The following is a 17,350-nucleotide window of genomic DNA, read 5'->3' as shown; positions in this document are numbered from 1 at the left end:
GTAGCTTTCCCGTTGTACTACTACTACTTGTCATTTCTATAGCGCTATTAAATGTACACAGTGCTGTACACTATACATGTAAGAGAGAGTTTACAATCTAATCAAGACAGACAAACAGGACAAATAAGGGATTTGGGGAGAGAAGACCAAGAATAAATAGGTTTTGAAACAGCAATGAAAATACTGGTTAGACCTTAGGAAGGTACTTCTAATTGGGAGGGTAATCAAAGCTTCAAGTAAAATCTCCACTGCTACAGGCTGTCAAAAGCAGGCTGGACAAACATTTGTTGACGACAACACAGGTGCAAGTGATCTTCAAATGCCTGTTCTATGTATTTCTTATATACTCCCTGCAAGCCCGAAAGCTATCGAGGTGAAGTACATTCAGGTTTTTTCCCTTGCGTAACTACAGAAACCAATACCCTCAGTAAGACTCAAAAGTTTTAAATTAATGCTCAGGCACCATTTATTCATGGGCTACCTTAGACTAGTCTGACATGTTTCCCGTCTATTGGCTACACCCACTACTGTTTTCCAGCAATAATTCTGCCTGTATGTCCCAACCTAATCTCTTAATCCAGTCATTATCTCTGCCCATTATCCTCAGCCTACTGCATATGAACTACGTCATTTAATGCTCCAGTCCTAACCGCTGAGAAAAACCTTTTGAAACACCCAAATTATAAAGCATTTTTGAAAGGATGCGTAATCCTCTGTCAAATTCTTTTCCTTTGTTACAGAATTCCTAACAGTAGCACCTGTACAAGAAAGAACCTGGTGCCTCATATTTATGTGCGCTACCGATGGCTGTGCCAACATAGCAGTACATCAGCTTAGTGACCAGGCTGAGCTATACTGCCTTGCAACAGCAGAAGGAAGTTAGTCCTCTTATGTTCAAAAATAAGTTAAGTGCCTATCTGTAATCTGCAAAGTATGTCCCATCGTAACGTATATTGGATTTCTGCATAGTTCCTTCAGGATCCTCAATATTTCAGAAGCAAAAGGCAGTAGGTCCGTTGCAGAGAAACTAAGAAAAGCATGTCGTGGTCGTCCCCATTTTCCCACAAATCAAACAGAATGGGCTTAACTTTCTTCTGCCATTGCAGGGCAGTACAGATCATTATTTTATCCCATCACAGACAGTGGCACTGAGCCAACAAAACTTCTCCAAAACAAACATAGGATCATAGAGCTGGAACTTCCTGGCAAACCTTGCAGCTGAATTCCAAGCACATTTATATCTTTTGAAGCTGTCTGGAAAGGTCAAGCAGTAGTTCCTTATAGTAATCCAGCCAACTAAAAAAGACGGCACAGGTAACTGACAGCAAATTCTTGGTATCTACGTAAGGAAGTGAAGTTAATCATTCGGAGAGCTCCATGTTGCTGTCTGCCCTAACAGGCTTTTATTCAGCATATAGTTAGTGGTCTATTTTATTAGGCAGCTGAACTTATATTGGAAAAGTAACAGTGTATGTGCTCAGTTACACATCAGAGGTAGCCAAAGGTATATTTATTTAACACTCGATGTACCGCAAGTGATCCCCGAGGTGACTATGTGGTTTACAATTTCTATTACAGATGCTTTGCACTGTCCCTAATGGGCTCACAATCTAAGTTATATATTGCACCTGGGGCAATTTATTTATTTGTAACATTTATATCCCACTTACTCATGGTTAATGTATTGGTGCCTGTGGCAGAATAAGGGTACAAAGTAAGTTAACTGTAGCTTTAAATAAGCAGTAAAGTCATTTAAATATTATTTGGTCTTTTCAAGCTTGTCTTGGAATATTACATTTGTAAGACGTTATTGTACTGAATCGGTTTGTACTCCATTTTCCCTTCCTCTTCTACCTCCAAAGCAAAGCTGTGGGATACATGTGTGGGTAGCCGCTCAACAGAGGGTGAAGGTAGGCCTGGAGGTAAGATATTTCTATGGGTGCCTCTCAGTTTAAATTGAAAAAGAAAATAGAAAAATGCAGCAAACCAGTGCACCAATAGTGAAATAAAATGCCCTTGGGAATAGGGGGAGACAGAGCTGAAGGCCTAAACTGAAGCAAATCAAAATAGATATGAGACAAAATGGTAAAACAGTGGTATCCCAAAGCCTTGCTTTGGAAGTAGAAGAGGAAGGAAAAAATGGATTACAAACCGATTCAGTCAGTGGCGTAGCCAGACCTGACATTTTGGGTGGGCCCAGAGCTAATATACTACAAACTAATGCCTTAGAATGCACTTGATGGGTTTCTAAGCCTGCCCAACTGCTGACCTGCATCAACATAAACCACATACATACTTAATGGAAAAAAACAATATTTTAATATACAATTACATTATACCATATCTTAAACTTGACCAGACATAAGGCCACTATAATGGATCTTGCAATATAATCAGAGCAATGAAATTTATCTGTTTCCCAGCATCATCCTTTCCCTTCCCCACCATACTTTCCCGTTGCTAGGTATGAGCCCTACCCTACCCCCCCAGGAAAGCTTAGTGCACACCCACATTATCTCCCTCGTTTGCCACCAATACCTGCTTTTTTTCTATCTTCCAGACAAGAAGCAAACCAGGAAAAAACAGTCCCTCCACTTCCAACTGGTGTCATCTAATCAATTCAAACCCGGGCCACTCACTTCCTCTTGTAGTCGTCGCGCTCCCTCTTCACTTTGGCCAGCACGTTGTAGAGCGCCCGGATCTCGGGCGTGATGGTGTCGATCTGGATGCCCACTCCGTCCAGGTGACTCCGGGGCCTTGCATGGTCTCCAGGCCGTCTCCGGTGCGCCGCACGTGGGTGTAGCTCCAGATGGTGCTGGGCAGGCTGGAGGAGGGGGAGGGGGTGCTGGGGTCGGGCTCCGTCTGCGAGCTCTGCTCCCGGTAGTAGGAGCGGAAGCAGCTGCTCAGCTGCTTCTGTAGGAGGCGGTTGCGGCGCTCCAACTCGTGCACCTTGGCCAGGAAGCAGCGGAAGCGCACGTTCAGCGTCTTCAGCAGGTGGATGTCAGAGCCCAGGTCGTGGCGCAGCGTGAGGGTAACAGCCGAGCCGGGAGAGGGGGGAGGGGAGGCAGCGGCCAGCTCGGCGAACAGCATCGAGTTCATCATCCCGACGGCACAAACGACGTCCACAGACAACAGCAGCGAGACCAACGGAAAAAGTCATCACTACTCCGCAGCATACAGGGGCCGAGGCAGCGCCAGCGGGGAGGACAAGAATTTCCGTTGTGGCTGGAGAAAAGGCAGGACCGACATGCAAGGGATGTGGGGTGGGCGGGCCTGGGCCCACCCGTGGCTATGCCCCTGGATTCAGTACAATAACTTCTTACAAATGTAATATTCCAAGACAAGCTTGAAAAGACCAAATAATATTTAAATGACTTTACTGCTTATTTAAAGCTACAGTTAACTTACTTTGTACCCTTATTCTGCCAAAGGCACCAATATATTAACCATGAGTAATATGAAAACTATTTAAGGGAAAAATAAACGTATTTGTAGTCATTAAGATTTTTTTCTTGGACTATTACCTCGTAAGACTGATCCAAGAATCACAGACTTTAAATTATATACACAAAAACTGATTTAAAATGAAAAAATAAAAAAAAACGAGTCTGCTCTTACCATGAATATTCCCCAATGAAATATCACCAGCAGCAGAAGACAGAAAAGAGGACTCGGCATAAAGATACTTTGTTTTCAACTGACCATCTTCAGTGCAAATGTTAATTGAGCTCCCTTGTAGTTTGTCTATATCCACAGTCTATAAAACAAGCAGCCAAGAAGAGGTTTGAAACAGAAAAAGGAATTAAAAAAAGGTAACATCAGAGGGGGAACTGCATTACATCTAAAGCTCTACGCAAATTTAATACAGTAGAAGCCAACATCAACAGATTTAAAAATAGTTGCCCTTTCAAGACACAGAGGAAACGTATGCGTGTCTCTGGGGAAAGGTGACAAAGAGGGGCATTTTCGAAAGAAACGTCTACGTTTGGATCTGGACATCTTTGTAAAATGTCCAAATCCGGAGGCAGGGGAAAGCGCATTTTCGAAAAAGATGGACGTCCATCTTTCGTTTCGAAAATACCGTCAAAGATGTTCAAATCCAAGGACGTCCTTGCATTTGGACGTTTTTGACTTTTCAGTGATTTTCGAAACCAAAGACGTCCAAGTCAAAAACTCTGGAATTCGTTGCCGGAGAACGTGGTGAAGGCGGTTAAGCTTAGCAGAGTTTAAAAAGAGGTTAGACGGTTTCCTAAAGAACAAGTCCATAAACCGCTACTAAATGGACTTGGGAAAAATCCACAATTCCAGGAATAACATGTATAGAATGTTTGTACGTTTGGGAAGCTTGTCAGGTGCCCTTGGCCTGGATTGGCCGTTGTCGTGGACAGGATGCTGGGCTCGATGGACCCTTAGTCTTTTCCCAGTGTGGCATTACTTATGTACTTATGTCCTAATGCAAGCCATTTGGACGTGGGAGGAGGCAGCTTTTGTAGTGCACTGGTCCCCCTGACAAGCCAGGACACCAACCGGGCACCCTAGGGGGCACTGCAGTGGACTTCATAAAATGCTCCCAGGAACATAGCTCCCTTAACTTGTGTGCTGAGCCCCAACCCCCCCCTCAAAACCCATTACCCCCAACTGTACACCACTACCATAGCCCTTATGGGTGAAGCTCTTTGAGCAGGGACTGTCTCTCTTTGTTAAATTGTACAGCGCTGCGTAACCCTAGTAGCGCTATAGAAATGTTAAGTAGTAGTAGTAGTAGTGAAGGGGGGCATCTAGATGTGGGTACAGAGGGTTTGTGGTGGGTTTTGGAGGGCTCGCTGTTTCATACACAAATGTAACAGGTAGGGCAGGTATGGGCCTGGGTCTGCCTGTCTGAAGTGCACTGCACCCACTAAAACTGCTCCAGGGACCTGCATGCGCTGTCATGGACCTGAGTATGACATCTGAGGCTGGCATAGAGGCTGGCACGTAATATTTTGAATGATGTTGTTTGAGGGTGGGAGGGGGTTAGTGACCACTGGGGGAGTAACGGGAGGTCATCCCCGATTCCCTCCGGTGGTCATCTGGTCATTTCGGGCATCCTTTTTGTGCCTTACTCATAAAAAAAACACGTCTGGGTGAAAACGTCCAAGTGTTAGTCATGGACGTCCCTGCTTTTTTCGATTATGGGTCAAAGACGTCCAAGTCTTAGGCACGCCCAAGTCCCGCCTTCACCATGCCTCCGATACGCCCCCTTGAGATTTGGACGTCCTTGTGGCGGACGTTTGCTAGAGACGTCCAAAAATCGGGACGTCTTTGGGAGATGGACGTCCATGTTCCGTTTTATGTCGAAAGATGGACGTCCATCTCTTTCGAAAATGAGCTTGTAAAGTAGCAGATCCAAAATGTTGAGAATGGCCAATTTTCGTTTCATGAGTCCATAAGCAGTCTGTTAAAAAAAAAAAAAAAAAGAACTACGTTTGAATTTCTGTAACGTTTATATTTTTATGAGACTATTACTGGAAGCCCAGTGGCAATTACTAGAACAAAATATTTCCTTCCCATCTCTTTACTTTTGGGTAAGAAAAAAATACTATGCTATTGGGCCTCTGAGGCACGGTGGAAGAAGTGGGCGGGATATGGCCAAATTTGAAATTTCTGCTTACATTAAGAATAGTAAACCAGAATATCATCAATATACCGCTATAGGACGGCAATATTTGGGAAGTTCCTGCCTCCCCGATTCATTCACGTAATATTCCTATTCCTGGGGGATTGGAGGAGGGAAGGGTAATTGGCGTGTATTTACTGAGATTTAGAGTAGTGACTGGCATGCCTGTGGATGTTGGAGAGACGCACACCTACAATAAAATGGGAATGGAAATGGGACTTGATATACTGCCTTTCTGTGGTTTTTGCAACTACATTCAAAGCGGTTTACATAGTATGGGCACAGGATAAGTATGGGTTTGTTTCAACGTTGTTTTTTTTACACTTGTTCATTGCTATGGCTAGGGCAGGATTCCTTTACTAGATACACAATTGTTCTTTTGTGCCACTGACTTTGCTTTTGGCATTGCATTTCTACTTATTTATCCTTTTCTTCATGTCTCTCTACTAGCCAGAGTCTTGTTGTATTAGGCATATACTTGTTTTATTCTGTCCTTTACAAATAAGTCTTAAAAAAAAAAACCACCTGATTTTTTGTTCCTGGAGACTTTAGTTACCTTTTCCCCAGAGATGGTCACATATAGTACGTAAGGAAGGAAGGGTAATTTCACAACAACTTCTCCACCTCAGTTTTTCTCCTCTCTGACCATCATCTGATAACTTTTACATTTAACCACTCTTCCCAAAAGTCTCATCCAACCACCACCAACACATGTAGGAATCTCCAGGCTATTGATCTCTGCATTCTCTCATCTCTCCTTTCATCCACTATTATGTTATCAAAGTCTGCTCAGTGAGCTATTCTCTTCCTTAACACTGCACTTTCCTCCACTTTGGATGCTCCCGCTCTTCCCTTTCCTCGTCCTGTAAGATATACCATACCTCAAGTATTGACTAAACTCTAGAATTTTCTCTCCATATGCTTGTTCTGCTCTGCAGAGTGCCTCTGAATAAAATCCTGTGTCTGCTGACTTTATACATTTCAACTTCATGCTGATCTCCTAGTCTACTATTGCATTCACTAGGCAAGATTACTATATGTGACAGATTCTTTGCTCCAACTCTCACAGTCTCGCACACTCATCTCCCTCCTCAAAATATCTCCACTTCAATACCCCCGTTGCTCTCTGCCAAACTATGGCCGATTATTTCCATCACAAGGTTAGTCTAGAGTTCTCCACCAGGTCATCTCACTTCACCTTTCCCCACTTCATTCCTGCATCCTTCCCTCCTTTTCTACACTTACATGAAAGGAAACTATGCATCTTCTCTCCTAATTACCTGTCCCCATGATCCCATTCTTGCTCAGCTATTCTGCTCTTTTTTCCCCTGCTGCCAATCCCTTCTCTCCTTCTTACATCCTCAATCTATAATTTTACACTGCAATTATTCCCGCTGCCTTCAAATATACGGATTATACCACTCCTCAAAAAGCCCTTCACTGGACCCTACCTGCCCTACCTGAGGTATTCAGAGAATGCAAGCTCCTGCTCTGACCAGTCCCAATTTGGCCGCAACTTCCCACGGGACTGTCATGGAAAATCATGGCTGCCAATTTTACAGCATAGCCAATGGAAGCAGGAGCAACTCGGGATGCTCCTGCTCCAAAGACACCTTTACACCACCAGGGCCTTTACAAGGTGGGGGGGGGGGGGGGGGGGGGGGCTGTGGCAGCTGGGCGGGGTGAAATGCACAGGCATTTTCAGCCAAAGCTCGAATTCAGATTTTGGGTTGGTTTCAGTGCTGAATCTGAAACCGAAATTTAGTCGGCCTTTAAGCACTAGTACCGTGACAATACTGCTAGGGGTCATCGCTGCCATGCGGACTCCAGGCCAGCTCCAGGACAGGAGAAAAGATGGCCCATTCCTGTTTCACAATACTAGACCAAAAAGGAGACCCCCCCCCCAGGAATCCCAGGTGGATAGAGGTTCAGAATAGATGGGGGAGGGGCACAAAGTTAACGCTCTGGGATGAGGGGAAATCAAGGGGGTATGTGCTGCTGTGGCTTAGTGGGTTATATTGGGGGCGGCATAATGCCAACCCACATTCTTGTTTTCACAGCCAGTGAGGCCTGCCCTCCCCCCCCCTATCATGCCTGTCACCTGCCTCTACCTGTGTCAAGCAGCTAACCAGTTTTTTTTTTCCTGTGCTGGCTGTTTTAATGCAAAGTAGCCATGACTATGGGTCTACACTAAGAGTTACCACATTTTAAAAGCCCATACCAGCTGCTTAACATAGCTTAGTAGAAGGGCCACTTAGAGGCATATTTCAAAGCACTTAGCCTTCCAAAGTTTCATAGAAACCTATGGAACTTTGGAAGGCTAAGTGCTTTGAAAATATGCCTCTTAGTCACTACCTGGAAGTCATCAGGACATAGAAACAAATACAATTGTATTTCTAAAAAAAAAAAAGCACAGTTTTACAACTAGAAGAATACATCTAAGAAATTCACTTCTTAGTCAGAATAAAATACATTCCAAAACTATTAAGTACATGAAGTATATAATTAAATTCAAATTTTTGTTTGCCTTAATGCTCCTTTTATGACTTAATATGCCACAGTTCAAGTTCTTAATACAATTAGTGTGTGAGATCATGCTTTATCTACCCTAATTCAAAACCATGTACATTGTATTCTGCATTAATGAAATGTGATCTGGTGAGGAGTTTGCTGATATTTCAAATCTGACAGTCCTACACCTCCTCCTGCTGGTGAAAATGCCTTTTGTAATATATACTTCAACACATGTTTTCTTTTGAACAAGGTTCGGTCTTTCATTTGGATGGAGTTATTTATAATATGCGGTATATCAAATCCTATTAAGCATAAACAAACATTCATCCATTTGTTCCACTCATCTTTCCGACATCAGAAAACATGTATTTTTCCTGTAGACCAAACTAGCTTAAATTCTGCAAGGGTTTTTGCTGAATAGTTTCAAGTATGAGTAGTTTAAAGAGAACAGAAACTAAAACATATTTTTGAGCCACACTGTAACTACAGAAACTAAAAAGCTTAGCTGAGGCTACTATCATATTACATGTCTGAACCTTCTGACAGAAAATGCTTAACACAAAAGCAAACAGTATACATCTAAAATCCTCATGCTCAGAGTCCCAGAGCAGGTCACAAAGTAGAGGTGTTCTAGGCACCCCGACATATGGAATCGTAGAGTTGTATATACGCAGAGTTGAATACCAGTGCTTTTGACCAGAGTTAGTAATTTGACCCCTGATGTAAGCGTTGATACACACCGAAACACTGACCGTGTCGGGTCCCTTCTTATCTGCATCACGAAAAGATTGTTGGATAACATCTCCAGTGTTGGATTCGTCCTTGTTCAGCCTCTACTTTTGTCTGCTGTGGTTTCCTGTCGAAGAGGTATCCCCTGTTTTGCTTTTTGTTTTCCTCCTCTTCCTTTCACACACCGGGTCCAGCATTTCTCCCTCTCTACCCTCTATCCCCTCACCCCCAATGGTCTGGAATAACTTCTTTTGTCTGTGGATCCAGCATCTCTGTTCCACCACCCATCCACCGATCCAGTTTCTGTCTCTTCCCTCCCCGTCTGGTCCACAACATCGCCATCTCTCTCCAGTTCCCCCCCCCCCCCCCCCACCGAGTTTAGCACGTCTCCATCTTGCAGTCCCCACACCCCATCTTCCTCCCCCCTCCTCAACAGGTCCAGTGGTGGGAGGTGGGGCTGGTTGTTGGGAGGTGAGGATAGTGCTGGGCAGACTTATACAGTCTGTGCCAGAACCGGTGGTGGGAGGCGGGGATAGTGCTGGGCAGACTTATACGGTCTGTGCCAGAGCATGTGGTGGGAGGTGGGGCTGGTGGCTGGGAGGCGGGGATAGTGCTGGGCAGACATATACGGTCTATGCCCTGAAGAGGACAGGTACAAATCAAGGTAGGGTATACACAAAAAGTAGCACATAAGAGTTTATCTTGTTGGGCAGACTGGATGGACCGTGCAGGTCTTTTTCTGCCATCATCTACTATGTTACTATGTAACATCCCTCCCTCCCTCCCTCCCGGATCCTCTAAACTTGCCTCATTCCCGGCGCCTGCAGCAATTAAGGCACACTACTGTGGCTGGTGTTAAGGCCTTCCTTCTGCCAGGTCCCACCCATGCAGAAGAAGTTGCCTTACATAAGGTGGGACCCGGCAGAGGGAATGCCCCGACACTGGCCACAGTAGTGTGTCTTAACCGCTGCTGGCACTGAGGATGAGGCATGTTTAGAGGATCTGGGAAAGAGGGAGAGATGCTGGATTCGAGGAATATTGTCTGGATCCAGGAGGGCACCCCCATCACCCCTAAGGCCAGCCCTGAGCAAGTATCTCAGTTCATGGCAGCAGCAACAATCATGGGCTCACTTGTCGAGAGCCAAATTATGGGCAGGTCCTTTTGTCAGGTGCTCATTTACTGGGGACTATACAATCGGGTTTTTTTTTATGTCAGGCTGATTCCTGGGGATTTTCTGTTGGGGCCATTTTTGACCTGGTACCAGAGACCTGTATTAGCTGGTGTGACTGAGTCAAGAAAAGCAACATATATGTAGTTTCACCCTTTTCATCTCAAAATGTACTGCTTTTGGATCATAATCACATTGAGCTTCCAAAAAGGCTGGGAGATCGCATGGAGGGACCATGGCTAAATCCAAATTGAATGAGAATGGGGAGGCTGGTTATTAACATGGGAGGGTCCCTGGGTGTCTGCTTCTTACAACATTGATATTTAAACCAACCTGAAGATGGCAAAGCCTGAATCAGGCTACTAACAGAGATGTTGACAACAATCACTGTAACAGATTTTGGGTCTATACGGGGAGGATATGAAATGGCAGGAAAAGCAGTGAGACGTCAAGTAAAAGACCTGGGAGGCGTTTGCTATTGTTGGATTGCATGTGGGAGCTATAGGCACAGCTATCCAAACTGCACAATTCTCAAATGGGCAGATTAAATGGATCATTTTGGTAGTATTCTATCATTCGCTATAGTAATATGCTTAATAAACTTAGGCTATCCACAGCATCTGTTGGGGACCTGCTGCTCTGGCTCTGACCATGAGAGGGTGCTCTCAGCAAATCTGTAAGGCAGCAAGACCAGACAGGGAGTTGGTCAGCTGGCTGAAGGAGAGAAGATGCTGAAGCTTGGCAGGCAGAAGTGGGAAAACAGGAAGGGCACTTGGTTTGCACCAGGTGTGTTGGTATGACTGACTCACAAACGTTTTGTGGGTGTATTACCCTATTTTGATGCTGATGTTTTCTAACAGTACCTTTTTTTGTGATTGTGCTCATGCTAAAAACACAGTGCTGGGAACTCAAGGCTTAGAAACATTCTTGATGGCCAGTCTAGTGGTTTAGTGGCCAAGTGTTGTGCACTGCAATGCGGACAAACCCTGGGTTTGATTCACAGCTTAGGTCTTCCGTTCCCCAGGCTATCTGAGGCTTGGGATACTGTCAGTCAGGGCCAACTGGGGGTCCTGCTCCATCCTGCATTTTGTTACCTGATAGCAAAAAAGAGTTGTATGTGCAATTTTTGCAAGAAATGAGAGACATATTTCAATATTCAGTTTGAATGCATAAGAACATAAGAATAGCCATACTGGGTCAGACCAATGGTCCATCTTGCCCAGTATTCTGCTTCCAACAGTGGCCAATCCAGGTCACAAGTACCTGGCAAAAACCCAATTAGTAGCAACATTCCACGGTACCAATCCCGGGGCAAGCAGTGGCTTCCCCCATGTGCATAACAGACTATGGACTTTTCCTCCAGGAATTTGTCCAAACCCTTTTTAAACCCAGATACACTAACCGCTGTTACCACATCCTCCGGCAGTGAGTTCCAGAGCTTAAGTATTGTTTTGAGTGAAAAAAATATTTCCTCCTATTTGTTTTTTAAAGTATTTCCATGTAATTTCATTGAGTGCCCCGTGGTCTTTGTACTTTTTGAAAGCGTGGAAAATTAATTCACTTCTACCCATTCTACAGCACTCAGGATTTTATAGACCTCAATCATATCCCCCCACCTCAGCCGTTTCTTTTCTAAGCTGAAAAGTCCTAATGGGAGGAGTTCCAAACTGTTTTGACATTTTACTGTGTTACTGTTAAATTAAAAGTTTATATATTATTGGTGACTTACAGTAAGTACATTAAACTACTGTGGCAAAACGGAATTTTCATGCCTGTGATTTGTATTACTATTTTTATGACATATATTTCTCTTTTTTGGCCAGCAGGTGGGGTCTGTCCTCTGCTTTAAAGCTGTTGCAGAGGTGACTGTTTTCCTTTAGCTTAAGCCCTGAGGGAAAGTAGCCTGCACTGCTATTGGTCAAATACCTCTCAGTGCTAATGCTCTGGGCTCCAATCAGCCCTGAAGTTCAAAATCCACCCAAAATGTGCTGGATTCCCCCAGTCTAAGAGGAAGTGTGGAGAGTAAAGAACTCTACACTGATACCTGTTCAAAACCTGTGAGAAGTTATTTTCCTGAACTCCCCAGGTACTACTCAGGTAGTAAGAAAGTGTCTAGTTTTAATGTTGATACCTGTTAATTTACCTGTTATTGTCTGCTGTTTACACCTTGTTTCACCACTGTTCCACTTTTCTGATAATAAACCTATTAGTTCATTAGCTCTGCTGTCCTGGACTGACTAAGAATCCCGGTGGTTTGTGTTCTTGGTCTGTGGGTGCTTTCTAGGAACTGTGGAATCCCTAGGACTGTGGCCCCAGTGTCCTTAGAAACCACTGGGGGAATAACTTGTAGGTGAGAGACTCGCCCAAAGGCAAAAGAAACCCAGTGCGGTGGGGTGGAAGGTAGGCTAATGTAGAGGACGTGCATCGGTGCAGGCAGGCCTTCGAGGTGCTGAGACGGACCCTTTAGGTGGCCGCAGGGTTAATCTCAGGTGGGTGCTAGGCGTTTCGTGGCAACTTTGCTTCTCATTTTCTGTTTCGCATCAAGCATATTTTGCTTTCAGATGACAATATGGAGTAATGACCCGTGCTGGTTAAAGAACCAATAGTGAGTGAGACTCTTAAAGCACTTCCCTCCAGCCCTCTTGATCAGTGAGAGATCCTGTGTGTCACCCAGACAGGCCACCTATGGGGGAGGGGGCTTGTAAAAAGGAGACAAAACATTTTGAAAGCCCTAAGGAAAATTAACAATTTTTGAAAATAGATGTCTTGAAATAACAAAGCAAGCAAAAATATCACTGCATTGTTTTATCAGGATTAATATATTGCTTCTTGTATTTTTAAATTTATGGTTTCTTTTTTGGGGAGGAAGGCCATTAAAAAAAAAGGTCTAAAATAGAAATAAGAACTTTTGTATGCTAATGAGCCTACTTCTGAAATATTCTATATATTAGGATGCTTACATTTGAAAGGGTGAAGCATCACACTATGATACTGTGTAACAATGCAATAAATCTGATGGGTAAATGACATATGTGTCTGAAGGTCCGTTTGCAACCTTGGGTAACCACAGGGCACCTTACCCAAGAGGTGGGGACTAATTTTTGGTAACAGATACTGTATAATTATGGTACAGCCAGAGACCCCCCCCACTGGAATGGTGGCGGGCCCAGTCATAGAGCTCAGGCCATTACAGACCTTGGCTGAGTCAGAAATCTGATGGCTGACATAACTGGGAGCTTACTGGAAAAGTATGGCCTAGTTTGTAGCCCGGATTGAGGCCTAAATAAGGGAGACTTTCCTGTGAGCAGGATTGTGGTCAGCCATGGTGTGAGAAAGGAAAGGTGTAGCTGGATGCAGGGTCTTGCTTAAGATTTGTGGTCAAGCGAGCTAAAGACAAAACCATGTTAGCAAGATAGAAGCTACTCATTAGCATGAGCCAATCAGTGACAACCATGACATTAGAATAGATCCAATCAGGTATATTATCCATATCCTGAGGGCACCTATAAAAATCAGGGTATTTCCTGGTTTAAGCTAGAGAGAAGGGTTGGCACTCTCTCTCTCCAAGGGAAAACAATGTGTCCAGCAGAATTGACAAATTACCTAATTGCTTTCCCTTGTAAAACCTCTAATTGGTAAAAGAAATTATAAAAGATTAGGAATTAATTAACACCTGTTTGCAGCTGGATTATTATATTCCTATAATTAATTGATTGTACGTGCCTGTTGCCAATCACTGATTTGACTTGTATCTTGGCAAATAAACTCCTCATTCCAAATGATGTTCTGTGGGCTTCACTTAATGATGAAAGGCTGTAAGTATAAATGCTTTTGCTGTATCAGGCTATCTTTCGCTGCATTGTATAACTTGTAATCTAAATCCAGTTTGTCATAAGGCTGGTATCTTTTCCTTAGACCTAACATCTCTCTTGGTGGCAATTCCTTTTAGAACTTCAACTCCTTGATTACCCCAGTACTAGTGCTATTTAGAGATGGAGTCAGATTTAAGGTCACTCCAGCCTTCTTGGGGGTCTCTGAACCCCTAAAATTTACAACAATACCCACTAGACTATTGATAAGAAGAAAATCACAAAACGTATGGACAGACCTGGATTAATAGAGAAGAGTCATAGATTTAGCAAAGGGAAGTCTTAGTTCACATTTTTTTGAAGGTATAAACGTTGGATAAAACCCCTAGTAAAAGGCTCCCAAGAAAATTAACAAGTTGAAAAGTGTACACTGTGTGACAGAATGGCACATTTCCCTTTTCCTCCATTTGCTGAATGTGTGGGGAACTCAGTGTAAACACCCATGGTAGTATATCTCAGTAGGGTAGCAGGGTGTGCAGAGTGAGCTAGGTGTATTAGTAGTCATTGATGTTGCATTATGTGTTACTGATATGGTATGAGTTTAGTTATTTATCTGTGGACATGTGTGTGGAACGTCAGAGGTAGCGTGACAAAAAAAAAAAAAAAAAAAAGATTTTGATTAGTGTTCAGTAAACACAGATGAACGAGAGCACACACTTGAAAGCCCCCCCCCCCCCCCCCCTTGAAACAGTGGCCAGTGTCAGGGAGACTAATACAGCTGTTACATATAAGCCAAGTAGCTGGTTTCTGAATTATAACAGTATAAAATGTACAAAAATTGAAGAAGTAGAAAGAGAGTTTTCAAGATCGAGGAAGGTTTTTTATGCCAGTGATTGATGCAGTAGGATCATTTAAATGGCTGGAATGACCTGCAATGTCTCAGCTTTTTCTTCCCCGTCATTTTTGAGTGAAATATAGCACAATAGCAAGAAATAACTAAAGAACAAAACTGAACATGAATTTAGAGGTGTATTTGTTATTGGTATAGAGAGGTAGTTTTGCGCATGTGCGTCCGCTCTGACTGTAGGTATGCAAATACATCAGAAACATGTGCACCTTATGTAGAGCCATCGCTCACTTAGCTTATGACTACCGCATTACAATGTGTACAGCAAGGGTTGGCTCTACACAATGGGGTAAATTCTCAAAAGGTTGCTGAAATTTCGGCACTGGGATGATGTGCGCTAATCACAAATTCTACAACAGCAGTTGTGCATGCAACTGTCATTACAGAATAGCAGCGTTATGTCTGTATTTACATGCCTAACTTAGCGCAAGCACTTAGCCAACTCAATGGCTGGTGTAAATGTTCATGCCTAGCTGTAGGCAGTTGGGCACATAAATAAAATAGTATCTTAAGAACCTGTGCATCTGACTGCCTGGCCCATCCCTGACCCGCCTATGCCCCTCTCTGGTCCACACCCCTCTTGAAGTTGTGCGCTCTGGAATTTGAATAGAATAGTTATTAAGGGCAGTTATACACTAAGTGCTAACTGGTGTCAATTAAGACTAATTAACAGCTAATTACTAAATCAATGCATATAACTGACCTTATTCTATAACCTGCATATGCAAATTTGCAAGCAAATAGGAAATTTGAGCACACAAGTTTGTAAAATTATGTTATGATTCTACCGGTATGGCAGGGGAAAGGGGTGGACTTCATTCCTGACTGGCTGCCAGGATTTGTGCTGACGTCAGTGGGTAGTACTTAAGCCTGCATGTGACTATCCTTTCTGCTTTGACGTTACTCGTGTGGTGACTCGAAAGCCAGGCAGTCCTCTGTCAGAACGTGCTCAGTGCTCTGACTTTGATCTCAGTTCCCTGTTCAGGGATTTCTTTCCTTCCCTTGGCCTGGGTCGGCGCTCTGCTGGCCTCGGCCAGGGTCCAAGGGCTCACGACCAACCCAACGGATTACAAATTAGAGGGACTGTGCTCATTTTATTATGTAAAAGCAGGTTGAGTGAACTAATAACTGGAAGACAGAGTCACAAGAAAAAGAATGAGAAGGGACTGGAAAGTGAAGACAGAAAGGAGAGAGTAAGACGTACAAATGTCACTTCAGTGGCCCAGTACTTTTGGAATGTCTCACCACTGTAACATTTTCACTGTATAGTCTGCAATTAACAATATTTTTTTTCTTTACAAAGTCATTTGCAATAAAAATGACTAAAGATACTCCACTTTAGCAAAGAACTTCACCCACTTGGCAAAGAGCCACTTAGTAACAAACAAACTATTTCTGATATGGGCTCCAAGGCTCACATTAAATACCCTGCCTCTGCCAGACAGGGATCTGAAGATCTCCAGATATGACTCTGCAGACTCAAGCCACCCGCAAAGCTCAACTGGACCCACGTTGACCAACTGGACCAGGAGCAAAGTGGTACTCTGAAATCTTATCTCCCGTTTCCCTGGAGTCATTGGTCCACTTCCCACTCTCTTTGCACTGTTATATTTACATGGGAGTTAGTGTTCATCCACTCAGGTGGATTACTCTCTCCAGGAGCAAATCACTCAGAACCAGAGGCTGAAAAGTTTGTTCATCTAGCTGCTGGAGACAGAAAATACTGAGGAGCTAGACTGGATGGCAAAAAAGACATACCTAACTTTTCAGTTCTCTATTTTCACCTGCTGGTTGATGGACACAACTATCCCAAAGATTCTAGAATGGTGGAAACTGGGTAAAGGAAGTAGCCATTCTAATCAAGTACATTTAAATAGCAGTTTTGCAAATAAATATTTCTTCATATTTACCCATTTTGTACTGGCCAACGTGATGCAAAATTATAAAACCTTCAAAAGAAAGCTTCACTTCTTGCTTACACTTTGCTCTGTTGCTTGAATATCCACATTTCCATGAACTGTTCCCAAACACACTTTGCCTCCTCTTGCTCTTACATGGATGCTGTAACTCTAAAAAATGCAATAAAAGAAAATGTGATCTAATAATACAACTGTGATAATCTATTTATAAAAACCAAAGACAGCATTTTCCCCTTGCAGCCACCTGCACACTCAAGCCAATCCTGATAAGCCAATGCTGCACACTAAGGTAAATAAAAGGTTAACATTCTTGTCAATGCCGAATAGGAAATGTACACAAGGTTAAGCTCTGTAGAGTTCTCTATTCAGTTACTGTTTCTCCCAGGGAAACTCCCTTAGATCATTCTCTTTACCTAGTGACGATATACTCTGTCCTAAAGGATTTGCTGAAAGGACAAATACGTGACACTCAATATGGTTCCTTCCTTTGCTTCACGCTCACACTACAAAAGGTACTGTTTAACCTAGATCTTCGATAAAGTCTTTTTTTTAGCTAGCTTAGGCTGTTACTCTCAAATCCCTACAACCTGACTAGTCCATGAAATCAGTACATGTGTAACACACCCTGAAAGAACCAACTAGAGACC

At 43.4% G+C, this 17,350-nt stretch overlaps 1 protein-coding gene across 1 annotated transcript in view; it reads right to left on the bottom strand.

The window, feature by feature from the left end:
- FAM185A (family with sequence similarity 185 member A) overlaps positions 1-17,350 on the bottom strand; it is a 78,703-nt gene that overhangs the window by 51,795 nt on the left and 9,558 nt on the right. Inside the window, exons 3-4 of the mRNA XM_030216744.1 lie at positions 16,764-16,853; positions 3,619-3,757 (exon numbers count right to left, since the gene is read on the bottom strand). Of these exons, the coding sequence (XP_030072604.1) occupies positions 3,619-3,757; positions 16,764-16,853 (229 nt within the window). The remainder of the gene's footprint in view (positions 1-3,618; positions 3,758-16,763; positions 16,854-17,350) is intronic.

The sequence above is a fragment of the Microcaecilia unicolor genome, chromosome 10 (genome assembly GCF_901765095.1).
Source record: "Microcaecilia unicolor chromosome 10, aMicUni1.1, whole genome shotgun sequence".
In the NCBI taxonomy this organism is placed as follows: Eukaryota; Metazoa; Chordata; class Amphibia; order Gymnophiona; family Siphonopidae; genus Microcaecilia; species Microcaecilia unicolor.
The sequence above is the reverse complement of the archived record's forward strand: the minus strand, read 5'-3'. Positions and strand labels throughout refer to the sequence as shown.